At 46.0% G+C, this 23,967-nt stretch overlaps 1 protein-coding gene across 1 annotated transcript in view; it reads right to left on the bottom strand.

Annotated features, from left to right (window-relative positions):
• Positions 1–23,967, bottom strand: part of map3k15 (mitogen-activated protein kinase kinase kinase 15) — a 176,062-nt gene that overhangs the window by 94,560 nt on the left and 57,535 nt on the right. Inside the window, exons 5-9 of the mRNA XM_078559367.1 lie at positions 23,633–23,739; positions 14,908–15,078; positions 10,385–10,497; positions 8,416–8,575; positions 1,313–1,463 (exon numbers count right to left, since the gene is read on the bottom strand). Of these exons, the coding sequence (XP_078415493.1) occupies positions 1,313–1,463; positions 8,416–8,575; positions 10,385–10,497; positions 14,908–15,078; positions 23,633–23,739 (702 nt within the window). The remainder of the gene's footprint in view (positions 1–1,312; positions 1,464–8,415; positions 8,576–10,384; positions 10,498–14,907; positions 15,079–23,632; positions 23,740–23,967) is intronic.

Here is a 23,967-nt window from a genome sequence, read left to right as displayed (position 1 = left end):
CTGGCATTAAAGTAGAGGCCATCCAGCCTTGCCTTACTCCCTTGAAACTTAATGCAGCTGTACTCCCTCTGACTTGATTGTTTTGCTGTATTAGGATGTGTCCCTATTCTGCTAACATTCTGTGTCCCCTCCCCCTGCCGAATAAATGCATGGAGAGTTTTTTTTCCCTCTCATGTCTGCCTTCTTATGGCTTATGGTATTAAAGAATTTAGAGGGTATAATCCTGAAAGTCAATGAGATCTTAATAAAATGTGAGGTGCTGAGAGAACCAACATCCATTCAGGTCTTCTCTAAATCCTATATTGAATGTGCTGCCCTTATTTTTCCACATCTTTTCTTGGGGTAGGTTGGGGTCTAACTGGGATCAAGGTGGATCCTCAGGGAATAGGGAAAATGGAGAATGAACCACCTTGCACTGAAACTGCGCACACACCCCCTTGTATCTGCTCATGGACCGCGAGCAGAAATCCAGGAGCCAGTTGGTTGATTGCCTTCCTGGTTGAGGAAAAAGCTACAATCTGCAGAAGGAAGCTGGTGGTGGGCAATCTGGAGGAGAACTGGAAAAGTAAATTTAAAATGGGGATGAAGGAGCAGCACATAATGGAAGTCTATTTGACTGTAATAGTCTAAAACAGACTATATTGGATCAGCCCCCTGTTATACATTTCATTTTCATTTCCAATGAACCTTGCTATATGGCATAAGGTCAAAGTTTGCCCCCAATGTATATCTGATCTCAGCTCACACTGTCAATGGATTGGGCAGAGCACAGTCCGGGTATAGAAATGGAAACCTGAATGATCGCGCATCTCTGAGCAGTTGTGAAATGCTTTTAAGAACAGCTATTAAAGCAGCTCAGTCCTGTCATCTACCTACAATGCAAAATGCATTGGAGACACCCAAAAAAAGAAAGGTGGGAAAATTTGCAACAGCAAAACAAAAATAAAACTAAAAACTGGGCATTGAGGGAGGTCAGGAAGTGTCAAGGAAACTCTGGGGCAGTGATAAATCACTCTAACTGACTTCAGTGTCCCCAATTTGATATAAGGGATATAAGGGTTCCATTTCCTAATCACTATCTTGTGTTCTGCTTCTGAACACTGCACACGTGTATGTCCGATGATAAGTAAGTCAGTCTCCCAAGAGCTGATCAAAGCACTAATACTCAGTGCCTGGCTTAACACACCATTAACAGGGAAAGAGAGAGGGATTGTAGGGCTGATAATATTGTTAGTATCATATTTTACATAGAATCCCCACCCTCAAGACATGAGGCAGGGGAAAACTGGAAAAAGATAAAAAAATTTCATACTGGAAAACGTAGCCCATTGATAATGGTCTTGGTCGCTTCTGCAATGATGTCCAACCAGAAATTGAGACACTCCTGTTTTGGGGAATGATCGTTGTTGATCTTCTGGAATTGCTGTAGTAACATGAAGTTCTGAACTAATGACCTCAAATACCTGAAAAAAGCAGAAAAGATGGCTGAGCATTTATACTCCAGTTGTCCTTTCAATGCTGTGGGAAGGTCAATATTCTTGTTATACACTGCTACGCTTAAGCTCCATGCTGCATTTTCGATGAGTCTCACCATTTTGAAAATCAAGGTTGCAAATTGACTCTGGATGCACTCAGCAGATCAGGCAACATCAGTGAAAAGCTAAACACAGTTAGCACTTCAGGTCAATGAGAATTCCGATCAAAGGTCATTGACTTGAGATGTTAACTCTGTTTCTCTCTCCACAGATGCTGCCTGACCTGCTGAGCATTTCCAGCATTTTCTGGTTTTATATCAGATTTCTAGTATCTGCAGTGTTTGTTATCTTTAGTAATTAAACTTTAAAATCTCTCATTTGCTTACTTATCTAGCGTTTCTCTTTTAAATTTTTTTTAAGCAGTGGATGTTGATGGTGGCTTTAGATAAGAGCTCAAGGAGGGGAGTTTTTCTGGGGATGAACATATTCCAGCACTTCAGTCAAATCAGGCATTAAGATGAAGGGTTTATTTCCATCTGATCACACACAAGCTGGGAATCTAGTGAGTGGAACTTCTTCCTCATTATTAACTAAGTGAGTTTACCATCGCACATGGGAACCACCAATTGCACCTTCCACCCTTTGGGAAACCCATCAATGCAATAAAACTGGATGATCCAATCATGCGGCTGCCTAGATGTCATATAAATCTGGAGGAGCTCCCTGTTTTGTCCAGTTACTTGCCGAATACAGGTAGGGTTACCAACTCAGAGTAAAGCTATTGCAAGAGATTTTCTTTCTCTGAACATGATGACAATATTGATTGAACTTCGACCCTGTCATTTCCAAATCCTTGCACAATAAAGCCATCACTTTTTATTTTAGTGCGAGACTCTGATTACTCAAGTCTCTTGGAAGAATGCTCTCCAAGTTTGGCTTTTAGGCCTTTTTAATCAATGAATTTTTCTAACCTAGACCCTAGCAGCAATGATCTCATGCGTGCCGCCAGGGTAAGTCTATCATGTCATTACTCTTACCTCACGGACTCACCAGCCCATCACATTTTCACATTGATCTCACACACTGCCAGTTCAAGGGACATCACCCCTCACTCTCACACACACCTTCACATCTCAATCAACCTTATATCCTCTCGAGCTCACCTCCTCATTCCATCCATGGCTCCACTCACCACATGCACATGCCAGGCGCCCTTATCAACCTCTCTTTATGCAAGATAAGCTCACACAATAACAGGATGAGGTCCCAGGCTCGGGGAGGAGTGCCCAACATTAGGATCCTCACTCCCTATGAGGAGCGTGCCATCGTGCTGGCAGGGGAGGAAGTAGATCGTGCCTGTAGTGACGAGGAAGTGGGCGGCACACACCTAAATGAGGGTCCTGCACCAGCTCATTCCACAGACAACACAGTGAGTGCTTTGTCCTCTGTTCAAGTCCTCTACCATGCACTAATTTTCTCTGCTATCTTTTATAGGTTCATCTGGAGAGCGCCCGAGGGCACCTGCAAGCCAGCCCCTCAGCTCCAGCCTAGCTCGGAGGAGGAACCTGATAACAGTACCTTTGGGAACCTGTCACAGCGCTCACCCACACCCTCCACCAGCGCACACACCCCGATGGGACATCAATCTAGAACAGGCTCGGGGTCACAGTCTGGTGAGTGCAGCACACAACCTGGTCCACAGCAGGTGGGGGCAGGCCCATCAGAGATTGCCGGCATTCGGAGGACTGCTGGAGGCCACGATTCTGCTGAGCTCGGGACTCAGTCCAAACTCAGTTACGTGAGCTGCAGTGACTTTCGAGGGAACATCAGGCAGGGATGTTGCCTGTACTCCTCAGATTGCAACAAACGATGAAGGAGCCCATCTGCGTTCAGTCCAAGGTGATATCTTTGGCATGCCAACGTACCAAGGTCAACACTGGCAGATTGGCAGCCGCTGTGAAGAGCTTGGTCTAGGACATCAGTCCTGCACTGCTGCACGAGTAGCATTCCATTGCTGTAGCCCTTGGTGGCATCCATCTGCGGCTACGTGAGAGGGGGGCAGGCCAGCTTGATCTCACTCTAGCTGCCCCTTCTCCTCAAGGAGTCAGCCAGCGGCTCTCGGCGCCCATAGGGAGGAGGGTCAACAGGCGCACACCCCGGTGCCATCCACCCCAGGTGACTCTGGCAGGTATCCATCCGATCCCAATCCCTCTTCCTGTGACCCCGTCAGCTGCAGCCCCACAGGCTGGCGAGGTGCACCTGCCCCGCAGCAGGACACCCCAAGCAGGCCGGAGCCCTCGTCCTCTCGGTCCTCCAGAGGGCACACGCCAAAGTCATCCCAGACAACAAGGCGCCGCAGTCAGCAGGCCGCCTCCACCTCTGCTGTGAGTGCTGGGGAAGGATGAGGCAGGATTAGGAAATCTAAGAAATATTAGGAGCATGTGGGTGGCACGGGTGTTAACCACATGCTTATAATGTTCACCATTGTACATTGAATACAACACATTTCACATCTACTCTTACATGTGCCTCCTCTTTCTCATGAGCTGTGTCACTCTCAAACAGGTGTGCCCACAAAGACCCTCCCCCCGCTTATCACGGTGTCATTATCATGTGCCTCTCGTCTATGTAGTCTGCTTCCATCACACGCCAGTGTGTGCCCATTCATGGATCATCCCCAACAACAGTGGTGTGTCATCTTTCATGTAAGGTTTCCTTGTGGGAGAACCTGGTTCACATGCCATGTTGGGTTATACACTGCTATTTCTTGACGGTGTATCACTGAGGCTGATGTGAACTCCCAGCTCGTCTGCTTTCAGAGAGGTTCAAGGTGTAGTGTAGAATGAGAGATGTTGACAGGAATAGATAAGGGTCATGTATCCTGGAACTCTATGTACTCTGTACTGCGACAGGGCATACAGGCTGTGAGTCCCTCCTCAGAGGTTGTGCGCGCTCCTGTGAGCCAATTATGTTTCTGACTTTCTGAATGCACATGTAGTAAGCTCACCAACGATTGTGAAGACCTTGCCTCCTCAATGTGCATAGGCTAGGTCCTTCTTGGGCACCTTATGGTTATGCTACTAATGCCTGCATCCTTGAGAGTGTATTACCTTTCAGTTGTCTGTCTAGCGGCCGCTAGGCTCTATTCACAATGTAGGCATGCAGCGCTGTGTCTAGCCTCACCTAAACACTCGCTGAGATCAGCAATCGTGATTGCAAATGGTGATATATTGCACTCAACGTAGCCTTAGCGCAAGCCCTGGGTGCGCATGTGGTGGATTTAAACTATGCAGAAGGGATCAACTGGATAGGTGCAACGCCGCTGTGAAGCTGACGTGTGCTCCTTGTTCTCAGTTTAAGGCAACCTTGAGGGCCTTATGATGTGTGAGCCTCCTGTAAATCCCCAGGGACAGCCATGATGGCGGACTCTCATTGCTCAAGAGGAGACAGTGTAATGTGTGGCAGGCAGCTTTTAGAATCTCGTCCTACTCATGTGGTCCACATCCGTTTAAATGTTGAGGATGCATGAAGATCACCATCTGTAAGTCGGAGTGCCAGGTCTCATATTGATTGTGAAGGTGACATGGAGGACTCAGTCATGTCTATATGGTTGTCCACCCTTGGCCGCCTTGGCCTGAGTGCTGCCTCTCAGTATGGTCCTCGATGTCACACAGAGGGTATTTCAGAGTTACTGCTGTTGGATCGCATGGAAGAGCTTTGTGATATTGAAGGCATACAGCTACCAGTGCAGCAAGGATAGTAGAGCAGCTGCTGCCTCTTGCAGGCACCCATCGTGACTGGGATGGGTGAGAGACACTGCAAGAAGCTGCACCTTCAGATGTCTGATTGCAGGACAACCTACTTCAGGTAGCCCCCCGTCTCAGGAAGGATATCTTCTCCCGAGGTCTCGTCATTCTTCAAAGGGTCAGGACAATGTGAGCCTCATGTGTGAGTATTCACACTCAGATTGAAGGGGATGGTTGAAGTGTGAGGACAGCTACACTGGTGTTCATGTGGACCCATGATGGAGGGCACTTGTCCAAGAGGATAATCACTACTGGTCATCACTCTCCTCCTGGAATCTGGTGGCTATGAGGGCCGCACGTGCATGCCTGCCTGTCTGGCCCATGCTATGATCTCTTCATCTGCATCCTCGGTCTCACTGTCCTCATCCCCTTTGCTGTACTCTTCATTGGAGGAAACCTGCAGCTCTTCCATTTTGGCGTCTGGCAGCTCCTCCCCCTTTGTATTGGCAGGTTGTAAAGCATGCAACAAGCCACGATGATCCGTGACACTCTCCAGTGACCTGTCTAGGCATCGAATCTCATTCTTAAAATACCTATGATGTGCTCCACCAATATTCGAGAAGCGGCACGAGCATTGTTGTACCTTCTCTCCGATGTGGTTTGTGGCCTCTGATGGGCATCATCGGCCACACCCTTTGCGGGTATCCTTTGCCCCCGAGGAGCCAATCCTAGATGCTGTGTTGTCCTTCAAGAAGATATCTGAGATCTGCAACCTGCCTAAAATATCGGAGTCATGGACATTTCCGGGAAGGCTCGCACAAAGCTGCAGGATTTCCTTGTTGTGGTCCCACACAAACTGTATATTTAGTGAGTGAAAGGCCTTCTTATTGATGTACTGGAGCGCCTGCTGCCTGGGAGATCTTCCAGCTACACGCGTGCAGTCAATAGCATCCTGCACCTGGGGGAAATTGGAAATAGCTGTGAAGCCCAATGCCTTGGCACCTTGGCTTGCTTGATCACTTGTAAAGTGTACGTAATTGTGGGCCTTGGCAAAGAGAGCGTCTGTTACAATCTGGATGCACTTCTGTGCAGAAGCCTGAGAGGTCCCACAGATGTCCCCAGCTGGGCCCTGGAAAGAGCCACTGGCGTAGAAGTTCAGGGTGTTGGTAATTTGCAGAGTCACTGGCAACGGATGTCCTCTCAAACCCTGTGGTGCCAAGTCCTGGAGAAGGTGGCATATGTGAGCGACTAGATCCCTGGACATGCGGAGGCGTCGACAACGCTGGCTCTCGCTCATTTGCAGGAAAGGCCTGTGTGTCCGACACACACTGGGTCTTTCAAGGCACCTACAAACGGCGTCTCTAGGAGCCAGAGCGTGCGGATGAGGCCAGCTGCCCCATGCACATGAGGGAGAATCACCTGTCTTTGGCGCGCCTGGCACTCCCATCGTCGTCTTCTCCTTCTTTCCTGACTGCTTGCAATTATGGCGGTTGAAATCAATGTAGCATCCGTCTTCCTGACGGTCTTCCCTCTGCAAATTCCGGGGGAAAAGACATGGGCCTGAATTTTACTCTCTGGGGCACGCGCGATCGGTGGGCTTCGGAGTGGACAGGAAACGGTCCACCGATCGCGATCGACCTCCGGCTGCAATTTCGCGCTGGCTAGCCAATTAACGGCCAGCCACCGGGAAAACGTGCCTGTGCAGACAGGTGCTTCAGGGAGCTGCAGACTTCCAAATAATAAAGAAAGAAAAAAAAAAATGCTGCAAAATATGCCCATGCAGCACAATTAAGCGCCTGAAAGCAAGCCTCATAAAAACGCTGTCCCTCAGATATTTCCTTGTATTTGATATCCTAATGGAGATTTCATCCTGCCCTTGGATGAGGCTTCATCCAAAATGTAAAGGCCGCCTGGCTGATCGGCCCACCCGCCAACTATAAGGTTGAACAGGCCGCCAAAAATCACTTACAGTTGGGCCGTTAATGAGCTTAATTGTCAGCGGACGCTCTTCTGGCTGCCGTGCGTGCCCGCTGAGCGAAATATTGCGCGAGTGCGCAAAGGCAGTGAGACGCTCACCTGACACCATCTCGCGTGATTTAACGCCCCCTCAGGTCGGGGGCACGCCCGCCCACGGAGTGTAAAATTCTGGCCATGAGGATTCAAAGGTCCTATTTGTCCCCAGGTGGATGACCAAGTCACTGGCTGATCGAAGGGCTGGGTAATAGTGAAGGCAAATAATCGTCCCTGACATTAGGTTGCGCACAGGGTGCATTTCTACATTACCCTTCCCCTTATCCTTTAGGTGATGACACTAGGCTTTTTGGCATTAGGCGGTTGGTCAAGAAATGGAAGAATTTGGTGGGGGGTGGTGGGGAGGAAAGGGGCTGACGCTTCTCATGGGCAACCGTGTGAACAATTTTAATCAGCATGTGAAGCAGGTCAAGTTGTCCAATTGCACTTGACTCCCTTCTTGCTCTGGGGAATGTTGAGGCTGTGGCCAAGGGGTCAATACAAGGTGATGGATTAGTGCCACTTATTGGCATTAATCTCACACATTAAGTGCAGCTTTTTCTTTCACAGCCACAGGCAGAACTGTTCCGAAAAAAGATCATGACCATGTTTCTACATGTAGTAGCTGCAGAAGCTCCTTATCACTCATTGAGAGCGCTTCACTGAGATCTTCCTAATGTCTGTATGATCTGCAAATTCTTAAAGGCACCTCCTCCTCGAATGCGACTCCAATCTATTTTTTTCCATCCTGTACTTCTCCTCCTCCATTGCAAACAAGGGAATAGCAATCGGGAAAAAAGTCGGGAGTAAAACTGGCTGCTGATTCGCTGTTACATATTTCACACAATCACACAAAGTCACATCTACCCTGTCATCTTGCTACATAAATCAACGTGCACCATTTATACTTTAATACATGATTCAAACTTGCTCTACTCCACTATCATGGTTACACTGAGGGTAATTTTAATTTAGATGGTGCTAAATGGCCAATAACAAATTAGCTGCCCTCTCTCCACCCCACCAGACTTTCCTACCATTGATTCAATAGCGGCTAATTTCCAATATCACCCACAGTTATAATTACTCCCATTGTGTTGTGGGTCAGACCCAAAATCAGACACTCAGTTTACTCAGATGAAGCTTATTCACATACATGGTGCAACATGAACACCAATTCTTACCAAAAAGGGGGATTGAGTTTAAAGAGTTTCTCAGCTGCTTGTACAGCCTTGTTGATGTCCTTGGCTAACATGCTGACTGCGAAGAAATGGCCCACATCATAGTAGTTGTTCATTTGGTCCAGATTTCCTTTTCTACCCAGCAGACTGTTCAATCGCATGCCTGTCCAAGAGTTGAATTGATAGCCGTAAGTAACAGACACTTAAGCAGGGCAGGTCCTTGCTGTCGCCAGTACTGTGGTGTGGGACGTTGTCTCTGCCAAAGGCCACCATTTATGCTTCATTATTCCTATGTGTTGATGCTCATGATTACAGGGCTTTGCACAATAAATGAAGCAGCTCTCTAGTTAGTTTAATGGGTCATTTGGTACTGAGCTGTAAATACTCCATGTTTCACCTGAGCTCTGAGACAACATATTACACAGCTGTGGCATTGACATGGATGCTACACTTAGGTTCAGTGTGCCAGGGCAAGGTACTGGAAGGAGGGAGGCGGGTTGGGAAATGGGGATAAGAGTTACCAAAGGTTCCTGCTTCTGTTCTCTCTTCGGTCCTCTCTGTTTGTAAGGCATTAGGCTCCACTGTAATTCCCCCATGGTTGATTAGTCTGTTTGCACTCAGGTCTAGAATGTATGCACAGCATGATCCCAGCTGTTAGACTGGGTAGCCCTCCCCTACTGCAGAATTCTAACATTAGCCCTGCTAAAGTTTATAAGAGCAAGAATGGCACATCCAGAAATGGGCTTTTAGTGGTTAGGGGAAGGTCTCTAATCTCTTTAGTAAAGACAGCATTGATCACAATGAAAGCTGGCCCTAAGGGAAGGGATGCTGGATCTGTCCTGCCCATCACTTCCCTCCACCTTCTGCGATGAACAATGTGGTTGCCCTGCAGCCACCCTAAAAAGGACACTGCTTTAACAACCCCTCTCAGCTGGCCTATGGGGTTCAGGTCCTGGCCTGGACCTCCAGGTGGCCTCACCTCCATGGTTTTTTGCGGGATATGTTTGATGAAGAACAGGATTACCGGTGTTACGTTAGGCTGTGACTGCAATCTGGAATTGCCAACTTCAGAAGTCCCTGCCTCCAACTGGATTCCCACCCTTTTCTTGATGCCTTTGTAGGGGTGGGCAGAACTTATGCAGCCAAGAAGAAAACATATGGGAAATTCCGTTTTAAGGGCATAGCTGGCATATCCAAGTCCCAGTCAAGTCTGTAACCATTTCCACAGACTCCAGCCAAACCAGTGACAGGAGTTCTATCATAAATGCCCCTTCAGTAACAAATGTTTCTGCTATTTTTCATTCGTAAATTTGCAGCTATCAGCACATTGTTTGAACAGACGATCCCAAAGATAAAACTTAGATCAATTTGAGGGGAAATAAGAAAGGTCACACCTCGGTGTGAAAGTCAGTATACATGAATTTCCATGTTTTCCATGAATTCATGTGTATTGCTACTCATAATTTTCCAATGGTGAAGTTCCCTGACACAGACACAAAGTCGCTGCTTGAGATGTCCCATCAGTGTGAGGACTAGGGACTGATGCTTCATTCAAATCAATACATCTCACCTCAGAAACCCAGAAGTGATGAGCAAATATGGCCATATGTTGCTAAAATTGATCATTAAACTCAAAGGAACTTGTCCAGTACTGGGCAAGCGTTGCTTGTAGATTGGAGTCTGCCTGCCTGAGTTTGTGGATGGAAATCAGTGCCAATGAATGTGTATTAACAAAGATCCAGTTCATATTAAAAAATATCACTGCATCACTTGTGCCTAATGCTAGTGTGACAAAAAGCAATGTGAAAATCTTATTCTTTCCCTGCCCTAAGCACTAAAAATAACCCTTGGAACAGTCAGTGCAATGGGAGCGATATTCAGTGATTTGTCTCTTTAGCTCCTACTTGGTGCTGCTCAGGAGCTTTATTTAGACTAAAAACAAATATTCACACTGTAAAACTGATGCACTCACCGATTTTTCTCAGCTCCATTGAGCTTTCAAACTGCTCACCAGCAGCAATTAGGAGAATGGCCAAGTTAATACCCGAGTATAGGGTTGGTTGGAGCTCAAAGCCTTTGCGGTACCTGGTCATTAATAGAAACAAACAGGCATTCATTAATGTCATATTTAAACACAGAGGAAAAAACACTACCAATAGCTGTCCAACACTTCAAAAAACAGCCCTAGAAATGGACCTATGGCATATAGTTACACTTAACAAGCAATTCATCGTAACTTAAGCTTCAGATAACACAACATTCTCACACTTGCATAGCAGATGATTATGGGGCGAAACTGTTCAGGTTCTTCCTCATTTCTGTGGGGAAAATAGAAGCCTTTGTGTATATATCCTGGAATTATTTATTGCTGAATCTGATTGTTAAGTTGTTTTAAGGCTTATACTTTTGTTAGATTGATATGAAGACAAGCTTCATCTCTCCCCAGATTCAGGTTGCAGACATCTAACCCTCCGCCTAGTTCCTGAGGTGGGATTGGCATGGATTTTCATCCACAAACTCAGACAGGCAGACTCTAGCCTTCAAGCAACACTTGTTCATGTGGAATGTGGACAGTTGCGAGGTGCGGTGCTAGACTCGTACTGAGAAAGGGTTAACAGTGCTAGGAACTACAAACTTGCCTGTCCTTGTAAGGCTGATGAATAGCTTCCTGGCGGGGGCATGGATATCCTGGGTATTCCAGGGTGCAGGTGCCACTTCCATCTACAAGAGGAAACTGAGTAATCCAAGAATCACACTGATATAGTGGCCATGAAGGTGATTCCCTGACTTCATGTGGCATGTATATTAGGCCCTCTCTTGGAGCAAATTAGAAAGGAACAGGCTACATTCCAGTTTTGTGCTCAGTTAGCTACTTGCCAATGTGCAGCAATCCTGGTATTGCAGTTAGAGACTATCTGGAAATGCCTGGAATGGTTTGTGGCTTTACAGGAGATTGCAAAGCTTCATAAGTTTTTTGACCTTCAATAAGGCTTTTGACCTCATGCCTCATAAAGATGTCCATGGCCAAACCTTGGATTTAATCTGGAATGTGCATGCCAACTCTATGACATGTGTGAGGGTAGGCAGGCAACTTACTGAACCTGTCTCTGATGAGAGTGAAGCAATCTGTCCACCGTTATCCACCCTATTCATATATCTTCAAAAATGTGCCGGGTGATATTGTAAGGGATGCACTTGGAGTCAAAAAAAATGGTGAGGCTCTAGTCCAAGCATATCTGAGTGCAGATCAGAGAATCTGGCACAAGGAACAGTGGCCATAAAAGATATGTGGGTTTTTTTGCTTTGCATGCCATTGAGAAAAACTTGTGCTATCATGCACTAATAGAATGACAGAATCTACAACACAGGAGGCCATTCAGCCCATTGTACATGTGCCAAAATTTTGAACGAGCTATCCCATTGGTCCCACTCCCCTGCCTTTTCCCCCCATAGCCCTGAAAATCTTCCTTCTCATGTATATATTGTCATGAAACCTATTGATCCGTGTGTCCCCGGGTGTTAAATTAGATGTCTGTGAAGATTGTAACATTTAAGATACAGGATGTTCAGATGCTTGTTACATTGGTTCTTACCAATTGACAATAGTGGGACCCTCTGGGAGTGTTTTGATAGGTCCCCAGATCAGTTCAAGGGTCAGTAAGCTGCTCTTCTTGGGGCAGTAAATTTGAGCTAGCCAAGAAGTATCAAGGAGAAAAGGTACAGAAACAAGCCCCAGTTAAGTTAACTTAAAGAAAGAGTCTTGGGGAGCAGACTTTAGGTAAAGAGGGTCTTGGGGGCAAAGGCACCCCTTTGGAGCCGTAGTGTTTTGGAGCAGCCATAAATCTGAAAGTGTGCTTGTAAGCTAGAGTTTAAGCGTTCTTGGGAATCCAGGGAAAAGGAATCTCGGAAGGTAAGACTGGAACCCTGTGAGGTGGCCATTGTTAAAGCCTTCCTGGTGGGAGCGACGTTTGAAGAGAATTCCAAGGCAGAGATTGGAAAGCCTTATGAGAATGACAAAGTTTCAGTGAGATTGGTTGATTCACAGTAAGACTAACATCTGGGTGGTTTCTTGAGAAATCCATGGACTCTGCCCTGGGTGCATCTGCCATTTACTCTGTAATGTGGGGTGTTCAACCACAGTTCATCTGTTAATTCACATGTACCTCATACTTACTCTGATTGTTAGAGTATAAGGTATATAGTAAATTGTTTTTATCTTTCTGAACTTTTACAGTAAAGTTTGTTTTTGTTTGTTCAAAACCCGCGGAATCTTGTGGCTTTATTCCCAAAACAAGTGTCTTGAATCTCACCCTTTATCTACTATAAACAAAACATTATTGAATGCTAAATGGATTTCCCCCCATGTCCCAAGGTCTGGCCAAGGATCATAACAATATTGAATTCCTGTTTCCAAAGTTTCTATTGAATCAGCTTCCAACACCCTTTCCAGATCATAAACTCATTGCTTAAAAAAATTCTGATCTCTCCCTGAGTCTTTTGCCAATTCTCCTAAATCTGTATACTCTGGTTAGTAACCCTCCTGCTGTTCAGAAAAAAAAAATCCTTATTTGCTCTATCAAAACCCCTCATAATTCTGAACAGCACTGTTAAATCTCCCCTTGTTATGGTCTGGAATGCATTGGTTGAAAGGGTGATGGATGCAGAATCAATAGTAACTTTCAAAAGGGAATTTGATAAATATTTGAAAATGGAAAAAAAAATGTACTGCTATAGTGACAGAGAAAGTGACAATTGGATAGCACTTTCAAAGATGTTCAGTGGCATTACCATCACTGAATCCCCCACTATCTGCATCCTAGGAGTTACCATTGACCAGAAACTGAACTGGGCCAGCCATATAAATTCTGTAGCTACAAGGGCAGGCCCAAAGTCTAGGAATCATGTGATGAGTAACTTACATCCTGACTCCTCAAAGCCTGTCCGCCATCTACAAGGCACAGGTCAGGAGTGTGATGGAATACTCCCCACTTGCCTGGATGAGTGCAGCTCCTACAACATTCAAGAAGCTTGACACCATCCAGGACAAAGCAGCCCACTTGATTGGCACCATATCCACAAACATTCACTCCCTCCACCACCAACACACAGTAGCAGCAGTGTGTACCATCTACAAGATGCACTGCAGGAATTCACCAGGGCTCCTTCGACAGCACCTTCCAAACTCACAACCACTACAACCTAAAAGGACAAGGGCAGCAGATAGATGGGAATACCACTACCTGGGAGTTCCCCGCCAAGTCACTCATCATCCTGATTTGGAAATAGATCACGTTCCTTCACTGTCGCTGGGTCAAAATCCTGGAACTCCCTTCCTAACAGCACTGTGGGTGTGCCTACACCACATCGACTGCAGCGGTTCAAGAAGGCAGCTCACCACCACCTTCACAAGGGCAACTTGGGATGGGCAATAAATGCAGGCCCAGTCAGTGAAGCCCACATCTCATGAAAAGAAAAGAGCAGCACAGACACAATGGACTAAATGGCCTAATTCTGCATTGTAAGTTTTTATGCGCTGAATCTTAAGTCTGAAAAATGGGCGGGTTGGGGCCATATCAGAGGCTAAAATGAAAATAATCTGAAACAAGAACTAAACCCACCTCAAAGCAAACTCAACAGCTGAAAGGAGGCAAGAAGGACCTAATCTATGAAATAAGTCTCCTATCCACCACTGTAAACATTCACTCTCTCCACCAACACCACACAGTGACTGCAGTGTGTACCATCTACAAGATGCACTGCAGCAGCTCAGCAAGGCTCCTTTGACAGCACCTGCTTTGACCTCGACCAATCAGAAGGATAAGGGCAGCAGACTAATGGTAACAACACGAACAGCAAGTTTCCCTCCAAGTCACACACCATCTTGACTTGGAAATATATCGCTGTTCCTTCACTGTCACTGGGTCAAAATCCTGGAACTCCCTTTCCTAACAGTGCTGTGGGTGTACCTACACCACATGAACTGCAGCAGTTCAAGAAGGCAGCTCACCAGCATCTTCTCAAGGGCAATTAGAGTTGCACAATAAATGCTGGCCCAGCCAACAATGCTCACATCCCATGAATGAATAAAAAAGTGCTTTTTGCTTGTGGTCTGGGAGGGGCAGTAGTGTTTACCTTCAAGCCCAGCAAAACACGCAGTAAAACACCCTCCAGCCCTCACACCCGCTCAGCGGACACTAAGCCCCAGCCAGCAGCAGGCACCCCCAAGTATTCATCATGTGATTCCTTGCAATCTGGATCCTCCCCTTCCACCGCTGCAATTGGAACTGCCATCAGAATTTCTTTCACTCGCCCAATGCATCTACCAGCTCTTGCAGGGTTTGGTACGGTTCATTATATTCCTGATCTTCCTGACTTATGCATGTGCTACAGGTCAGAAAAATACAGCTCGATTGAAAAATATAAATGAGGAAATCTTACTAATGAGAAGTTCATCATTACTTCTCAATGCATTTCTAAGGACTTGAATCTTCTTACCATTCTGTAGCACTGTCACGATTGACTATATCCTTACAGTATGCATCCAGAAAGAGGTCTTTGTAAATTCTTCCACACAAGCAGTACATGTCAGGGGCAGGCTGCTCACATAAACTCAGCACCTCCAGCATTATACTTAAGGCTTTTTCTCTGTCACCCGGGTGATTCCTCCTGCAATGAGAAAAAAACAATTGACATCAAACTAGAAATAAGAAAAGTCTTAAAGGAAGGAAAATCTTGCGTTTATATAGCATAGTGTGGTCACTGTTATAATGTAGGAAACATGGAAGCTAATTCACTCACAGCAAGCGCCCACAAACAGCAAGGTGATAATAACCAGGTTATCTGCTTTTGTGATGTTGATTGAGGGTTAAATAAATATTGGTGACCAGAGAGAACTCACCTCCTGTTTTTCAAAATAGTGCCATGGGGTCTTTTACAGCCACCTGTCTGTACACAATCTGTAATCTCATGGCCCAGCATATCCCCCACACCACCATTACCACCAAGCCAGGGGATCAACCCTGGTTCAATGAAGAGTGCACGAGGGCATGCCAGGAGCAGCACCAGGCATACCTAAAAATGAGGCGTCAACCTGGTGAAGCTATAACACAGGACTACTTGCACACCAAACAGCATGGGCAGCAAGTGATAGACAGAGCTAAGCGATCCCACAACCAACGGATCAGATCCAAGCTCTGCAGTCCTGCCACATCCAGTCGGGAATGGTGGTGGACAATTAAACAACTCACTGGAGGAGGAGGCTCCACAAATATCCACAACCTCAATGATGGGGGAGCCCAGCACATCAGTGCAAAAGATAAGGCTGAAGCATTTGCTATAATCTTCAGCCAGAAGTGCCAAGTGGATGATCCATCTCGGCCTCCTCCAGAGGCCCCTAGCATCGCAAATGCCAGTCTTCAGCCAATTCAATTCACTCCACGTGACATCAAGAAACTGCTGAAGGCACTGGAGACTGCAAAGGCCTGACAATATTCTGGAATAGGACTGAAGACTTGGGCTTCAGAACTTGCTGCGCCCCTAGCCAAGCTGTTCCAGTACAGCTCCAACACTGGCATCTGCCCAGCCATGTGGAAAATTGCCCAGGCATGTCCTGTACACAAAAAGCAGGACAAATTCAACCAGCCAATTACTGCCGCATGAGTCTACTCTCGATCATCAGTAAAGTAATGGAAGGGGTCATCAACAGTGCTATCAAGCAGCACTTGCTTAGCAATAACCTGCTCACTGATGCCCAGTTTGGGTTTCGCCAGGGCCACTCAGCTCCTGACCTCATTACAGCCTTGGTTCAAACATGGACAAAAGAGCTGAACTCCCGAGGTGAAGTGAGAGTGACTGCCTTTGACATCAAGGCAACATTTGACTGAGGGTGGTGTCAAGGAGCCCTAGCAAAACTGGAGTCAATGGGAATCAGGGGAAAAACTCACCACTAGTGGGAGTCATTCCTAGCATAAAGGAAGATGGTTGGTTTATTGGAGGTCAATCATCTCAGTTCCAGGAGTTCCACTGCAGGAGTTCCTCAGGGTAGTGTCCTCGGCCCAACCATCTTCAGCTGCTTCATCAATGACCTTCCTTCCATCATAAGCTCAGGATTGAGGATGTTTGCTGATGATTGCACAATGTTCAGCACTATTCGCGACTCCTCAGATACTGAAGCAGTCCATGTCCAAATGCAGCAAGACCTGGACAATATCCAGCTTTGGACTGACAAGCGGCAAGTGACATTCATGCCACAAAAGTGCCAAGCAATGACCATCTCCAACGAGGGAGAATCTAAACATCGCTCTTTGATGTTCAATGGCATGACTATCACTGAATCCCCCATTATCAACATCCTGGATGTTACCATTGATCAGAAACTGAACTGGAGTAACCATATAAATATAGTTTCAAGAGCAGGTCAGAGGCTAGGAATTTTTTGGCAAGTAACTCACCTCCCGACTCCCAAAGCCTGTCCACCATCTACAAGGCACAAGTCAGGAGTGTGATGGAATACTCACCAATTGCCTGGATGAGTGCAGCTCCAACAACACCCAAGAAGCTTGACACCATCCAGGATAAAGCAGCCCGCTTTTGTGATTGGCAACACATCCACAAACAATCACTCCCTACGCCACCAATGTCAAGTTGCAGCAGTGTGTATCACCTACACTGCAAGAACTCAAAAGACTCCTTAGACAGCACCTTCCAAACCTATGGCCAGTACCACCGAGAAGGATAAGGGCAGCAGATAGATGGGAACACCACCACCTGGAAGTTCCCCTCCAAGTCACTCACCATCCTGACTTGGAAATATATCACCATTCTTTCACTGTTGCTGGGTCAAAATCCTGGAACTGCCTTCCTAACAGTGCTGTGGGTGTACCTATACCACAGGGACTGCAGTAGTTCAAGAAGGCAGCTCACCACCACCTTCTCAAGGGATGAGCAATAAATGCTGGCCTAGCAACAACACCCATATCCCATGAATGAGGAAAGTAAAAAATTTACCTGGGTGGCAAGGGTGAGGGTGGTGGGCGGAGGGGAACCTGCCCCTCGTGAAAAATCCAGCCCTATGAGTGGAGGTCTGTAAGTGGGGGTCTGTGAGCAGGTGCCTGTTAGCTTGGGGCTCTATATACAGGGTCTATGTTTAAGGTTTTATGAGTAGATAGCCTTTGAGTGGGGGCTCCCTTTTACCTTTTCTAAGAACATAAGGATTAGGAGTAGGAGGAGGGCATTCGGCCCTTAGAGCATGTTCCGTCATTCAATATGATCTTTGATGGCTTTGACTCCACTTTCCTATCTGACCCCCATGGCCCTTAACTCCCTTGTCAATCAAAAATCTATCTCAGCCTTGAATATATTCAATTACCCAGCCTCTATTGCTCGTTGGGGATGAAGATTCCAAACACTAAGGACCCTCTGAAAGGAGAAATTCTTCCTCATCTTCATGTTAAATCAGAGACCCATTATTTTGAAACTGCTCTCTAGTTCTATATTCCCCCACAAGAGGAAATATCCTCTCAGTATCTACCTTCCCAGCCCACTCAGATTCTTATCTGTTCCAATAAAATCACCCCTCATTCTTCCAAACTCCATAAGCCCAACCTGCTCAATCTTTCCTAACAGCACAAACCCCTTATCCCAGGAATTAGCCTAGTGAACCTTTTCGGAACCGTTTCCAATGCAAGTATGTCTCTCCTTAAGTAAGATGACCAAAACTGGACACAGTACTCTCAGAGTGATCTCACCAATGCCTTGTACAGCTGTAGCAAGGTTTCCCTACTTTTATACTCTATCTCACTTGCAATAAAGCTAACATTCTATTTGCCTTCCTATTTATTTGCTGTACCCGCATGCTGACTTTCTATGATTCATGTAAAAGAACACTCACATTCCACTGTACTGAAGTACTCTGTAGTCTCTCACCATTTAAATAACATTCTGCTTTTATATTCTTCCTGAAGAGTGGACAATCTCATAGTTTCATACATTATACTCCATCTGCCAATTTTGTGCCCACTCAACTTATTTATAGTTGCTTGCTAGTTACAGAACTCAAGCAAAAAAGGCACATGCTACTGAAGCTTTTCATCTTGCACTCATCAGGACAGAAGCAAGAATGCCAAATTTCAAAGGGAACAACAACTTATACTGCATGAGAAAAGGGGTGCTGATTGATTGGCAAGTCGGCTCTGATTTGTCAAGATGTTGCTATGGAGAATGCACCAGGGAGCTAGGCTTTTGATTATCAAAAAAGGTGCAATGTCTGGACATATTCTTCTTGCCAGCAGAGGGCAGGTCCCTGCATGTGAATAGATTCAGCTTCCAGCAAGTGTAAGTGAGCCACATTGCGAGCCTGACTGATAATCTTACATTGTTGTTAGTGTACTTCTCAGCACACTTGGGATTCTTCAGCAATTGCTATCCAATCACAGGATCACATCTAACATTAAGCATTATGTTCCGAGTTTTGCAATCATGGGTTGGTTGTGTGCAGTCAGTGCTCTGCTTGTTGTGAACAGCCAAAGGAACATGCTGTTTGATACAATCCACCAGTCATTGGGAGTATTCCCACCTGAGACTTCCTTCCTTTGCTATTTCTTATCCACACCCAAACTGATTCTACATCTTGATCTTCTGAACCAAGATCATTTCTCATTATTGTACAGATTTCATCCTTATTAACGGAACTACCACACCTCCTTTTCCTTCCCTCCTGTTCTTCTGAAATGTCAAATATCCTTGAATATTCAGGTCCCAGACTTGGTCACCTTGCAACAATCTCTAAAATGTCATAACATATTTATTTCCATTGGTACAATCAATTCACCGATCTTGTTAAAAATGCTGTAAGCATTCAGATAAAGAACCTATAATCCTGGCTTTTTACCATTTTTCCCTACTCCGACCTTATTTTCTAGCCCTGACAAATTTAGAGGCTAACAAAGAAAGAATTGTCTGATGTTCGTTTATGAGGATTGCTTAACAATTGTTGGGAAATATAAGGCTGATGTTCCCCTCAATTAGGGCTTCCTTCAAACTGGTTTCTGGTTGGATAGGCAGGAGTGGAAACTGCGTAGGGAAGCAGTTCCTGAAACTTATGGAAAAGTCAACTGTTTCTTCTTAATCAGACTTCCAGTAAACTTCCTTCTTAATAAGCTTCATCTTGTAAGAGCGAAATCAAGTCGGTTAGGCCTAATTTGGTTCCTTAACCACTCGACACAGGTCCAGTCTGGTGGCTAGTGTTTCAGTTCATTCAGTGGCAGCCCCTCACCTAGGGTAAATTCTGTGCTTTTTCTTCCCTCAATATTAAGGATTTGTCAGTTGAAGGGAGATATGGCTGGTAATTGTCAGCAGGAGATTTCCTTGGCTTTGTTGAACCTGAGCCATGAGGCCTTGGATTCTTGTGTAAGTGTTGAGTACTCTCAGTGCCAAGCCCACCCAACTGTATATCTCTGTGTTCCCATGCCTACTGGTGGATGGGAAATACCCAGGGGGTGGGAGAATCACAGATGTCACTCATAAATATGGCTCTGTGATTATAACTAGATCAGGTGCTTGACCAGTACATGGCTTTTCAAACTTAGGCACCAGTCAGGTGCGAGTGAACAGAACAGTCTCTGCAGAGTTTTATCCTGATCCAATGCCTATAGGGCTGCGCAATATTTCCCTTATGCTTTTGATCGGTAACGAACTTTTACAACTGAGTGGCTTGCTAATCCACTTCAGAAGATATTAACTGATTAAAGGGGAGAAATTCAACTCATGGTCATCCATTTTGACTGAAAAATCAGTAGCCAAGCGTTTACTAATTAGGGGGAGCGGCACCCCGGCTGCCGCATTGGCACCCAAGTTAAAGCACATTGATGTGGCCCTGTACATGGGCGATCAGCCTGTCTATCTGAAACATGTGTAAGGCTCCTTTTCTATGCAAATCAGTGTCATACGTCAGTTGTGGGCTCCAATGAAAAATTCAACTACAAATAGGTACAGTTTGTGCTGAGCAAGAGCCACCTAGTTCCAATAGGTATGGAGCAGTTTAACTCCTTAAAGGGGCCGCTAGTGGCCACTCAAAATGTTGGCACGAAAGGTTTTGCAGGTTATATTTTTCTGGAGCCACGAAGAGAAGTGGTTCTCCTGGCTCCACAACAACAGCTGGCGTAGGCATGCTGCCAACACCTCCCCAAACCGTTCACCTCCCCACTCCCTGAGCCTGATCATTATCCAGCTCAGTGTCAGAGCTGGCTGGAATAACTCAGGCCTTGACTAGCAGCTCCAAGGGGATGCCCGTTTGGTACCAGGGTTTACCACTTCCATGAGGCCTGATGTCAAATGTGGTTTGGTCATTGCCTGGCATGGACTGGCAATGGGACACTCACTCCACCAGCTGATTGTTCTTTTTCGACCTAAGTCAAATCTCCCCAAACAGCACCCCCATCCCCTCCCAGCACCCCAGCCACCCCACTCAAACTAAGAGTCAACTGGGTACTGTGGAACTAAATTCTCCTCTAGTCCAGTTATAGGTAGGGTGTTTGCAATCCTTTCCCAAATGATAATAGTGGAACACTAACATTTTAACTTTGATGGTCATTCTTTTTCCTGATTCCGGATAACAATTTACTGATGAGAAAGCAGTAAGTTTGATTCTGCAGTTAGGGAGAGTTTAACCAAACAAACTCTGAACCTTCCTGCCAGCGCAAGCCACGACAGGGTATTAATATCTCTCACTGAGCTTTAGAATTGAATCCTGATCTTAGCAGTGAATACTGCTCCTTGTTCCAGCACACTGATTGAAGAGGACCATTTATACCACAACCATTCCACATGCCAGCCCTCCCTTATCAAACTGCATTGAAATGTAGCTGGCCAAAGCAATACCAGGCTGTTGGAAAATAAAAGCAATAGCAATGGGTGTAGCCCATCGTGCCTGCCTGGCCATTCAATCAGATCATGGTTGATTTGCCCCTCAAACCAATTCTTTCATCTGTTCGCCAAATCCCTTACCTCACAAAAATCAATCCATCTCAATCCCGCCAGCTCCAATTGTCCCAACTTCCACAGCCTTTTGGAGGTGAGAGTTCCAGATATTCATTACCCTTTAGGTGAAAAATTGCTCCCTGATGTTGCTCTTGACCATCTAGTTCTAATTTTAAGATTATTGTACCTGATTCCCACACCAGGGAAATAGTTTTTCTGCATTGACCCTCTCAAATCCTCCTGACATTTTAAACGTCTGTCATAGAAATCAGTTCCCCGTTAATTTAATGGTTGCAAACCTTTCAGAGCAGGAAGGCTTCAGCTTCCCTCCCTGGTCAGAGGGTGAATCGGTTGAACTCAGTCAGGAAGGAATTGAGATGCTGAAGCTGGGGTGGGATTCCACGGGGAGGCAGTGGCCCTGCCCACACAGCAGAGAGTCGGGAGTAACCCCACCTTGGCTGGTTCTGGAAGACCCGATTGCATTTCACCAACATTAGGCAATTAACTGCCTGCAGTCCAGGCGTTCACCTCTTTAAGGGATCTCATCTGATTGTCCAGTAGCTCTTCAGTCCTCACACGCCACATGGAGCGGTGGCCAATGCCAGGACTGCAAACATAGAGTGAGAGCAACCATGGAGCAGAGCACAGAACCCGCAGAAGTGGGTCGGGTTTGCTGGGGCCATTCATGCTGGATCCTGCAAGGGGGGAGCAATTCCTGAGAGCTATAAGGCCTTTCCTAGTGGGCAGCCATCGCTGCTGTGGTGGGAGGTTTGGGGGGAGGGTAGTTGCTGTGGGCCACCAGGTGCCTGCTCAGGAGGACTCCCCTCCCCTCCCCTCCACCCCTGAGCCCGCAAGGAAGGCACCAGAATGTACCTGGTCTTTGCCCAACATGGTAAAAAAAACCTACCCACCACTGGGAAAACGTTAGAGGCAATGGGAAGAGGGCCTTCAGTGGCCCCCTGCGCCCGATTGAGGGAACTGGCTTTGGGTCAGGCAGGTGCTGAAAGCCACCCCGCTGCCCTTGTTTCCAAACCCCCTCCCCCACTGTTCCCACAACCTGCATCCCACAATCACCATCCCGCTCTCACTCACCTTTGACCTGGGGTTCCTCGGCAATCCTGCTGGCAGCTGCCTACACTCCCAGTGGCACTGACAGTGCCAATGAGGGGGCTGTTGGCCTCCGATTGGACTTCACTGCCCAGGTCCTGAATCCTGGGGAAGGCCTGCCGGTGACCAATAAAGTGTCTGAAGGGTACTTAATACGGTTGGGCCTCCCACATGGAAGTGACAGAAGTTCTTCGACCAAAGAGCAAGACCACCATCAGGTTGATTAAATCCTGTCTTATGTTTATGAGCTTATGAGGAGACTTTATAGATTCATAGCTTGTATTCCCTTGTGTTTGCATTCCCATTAGTTAATAATATTATGGAGTGAGGTGTTTAAAGTGATAAAGGCATTCAACAAAAGTGGTACAAGGAAAAAAAAATTCTCTGACGAGGGAATCCAGAACAACGGGATGCAATTTTAAAAGTAAAGGTTTTACTAAGTCGAAGAATTTAGGAGTGAAATCAGAAAGTTCACACAAAAGGATAGTGGAAATCTGAAAGTCACTCCCCAGAGAAGCTGTGGATACTGGGAATCAATTTGGGACTCAAGACTGACATTGATAGATTTTTCTTGGTCAAGAGTATGGAAGGATGTATAACAAAGGCAGGTAAAAAGGTTTTGAGATACAGATTATTCAAGGTCTAATTGATTGGTGGAACAGGCTCAGGGGAAATCTCTGTTCAAATGTATTAACCTTTGAAGCTATCAGTCAATCATGTGACATGACGAGAGTCCCAGGTTTTACCAAGTCTAACTGCAGCCTATGACAGGCCTATAAAAGGAGCGTTCTTGTGAATATATATGGCTGCATTTTAATAATTGAACATAATTGGTAGCCATATGCCCTCTCCCCTCATTCAGTATTAATTTAGGAAGTGCTTTACAATAAATGACAAGACCAAAGGAATTAATTTGTAAAAATACATAGAATTTACAGCACAGAAACAGGCCATTTGGCCCAACTGGTCTACGCCTCCTCTCATCCTTTATCATTGAACCCTATAGTCTTCACCTTCTACTCCTTTCGCTCTCATCTGTTTATCCAGCTTTCTCTTAAATAATTGATGGTGAGTAAAAATGCCCCCAGAATACAAAAAGCAAGGTGTTCTCCCAGCTGCCTCACAGTGAAAACTGTACCTGTTCAATGCAAATGCATAGTGAAACTTGATGTTGTGCTGATTGGCCAGGTCACAGGTCGGCAGCATCTCGAGGGCCTCCACCAGCTTCACCATGCCATCATAATCCTGTCAGAGCAAGAGTGAATGACAAAAAAAACACTGAAGACCAAAACAAAAACTTGACACTTTAAAAGCTTTTTAAAAGATCAGGTGGCTTAACTAAAGCAGGCAGTGGGGCTTGAACCCACAATATTTGGAGCTATCAACTGAGACATGACTGGCGTCATTTGAAGATAGTGGATTGTGGTCTGAGGTTTGAGGATAGGTTAATAACAAACAGACATTAGTTCAAAA

This window comes from Cetorhinus maximus, chromosome 16 (assembly GCF_964194155.1).
Source record: "Cetorhinus maximus chromosome 16, sCetMax3.hap1.1, whole genome shotgun sequence".
In the NCBI taxonomy this organism is placed as follows: domain Eukaryota; kingdom Metazoa; phylum Chordata; class Chondrichthyes; order Lamniformes; family Cetorhinidae; genus Cetorhinus; species Cetorhinus maximus.
Note: the sequence above shows the minus strand (reverse complement) of the source record. Positions and strands in the feature narration are given on the sequence as shown.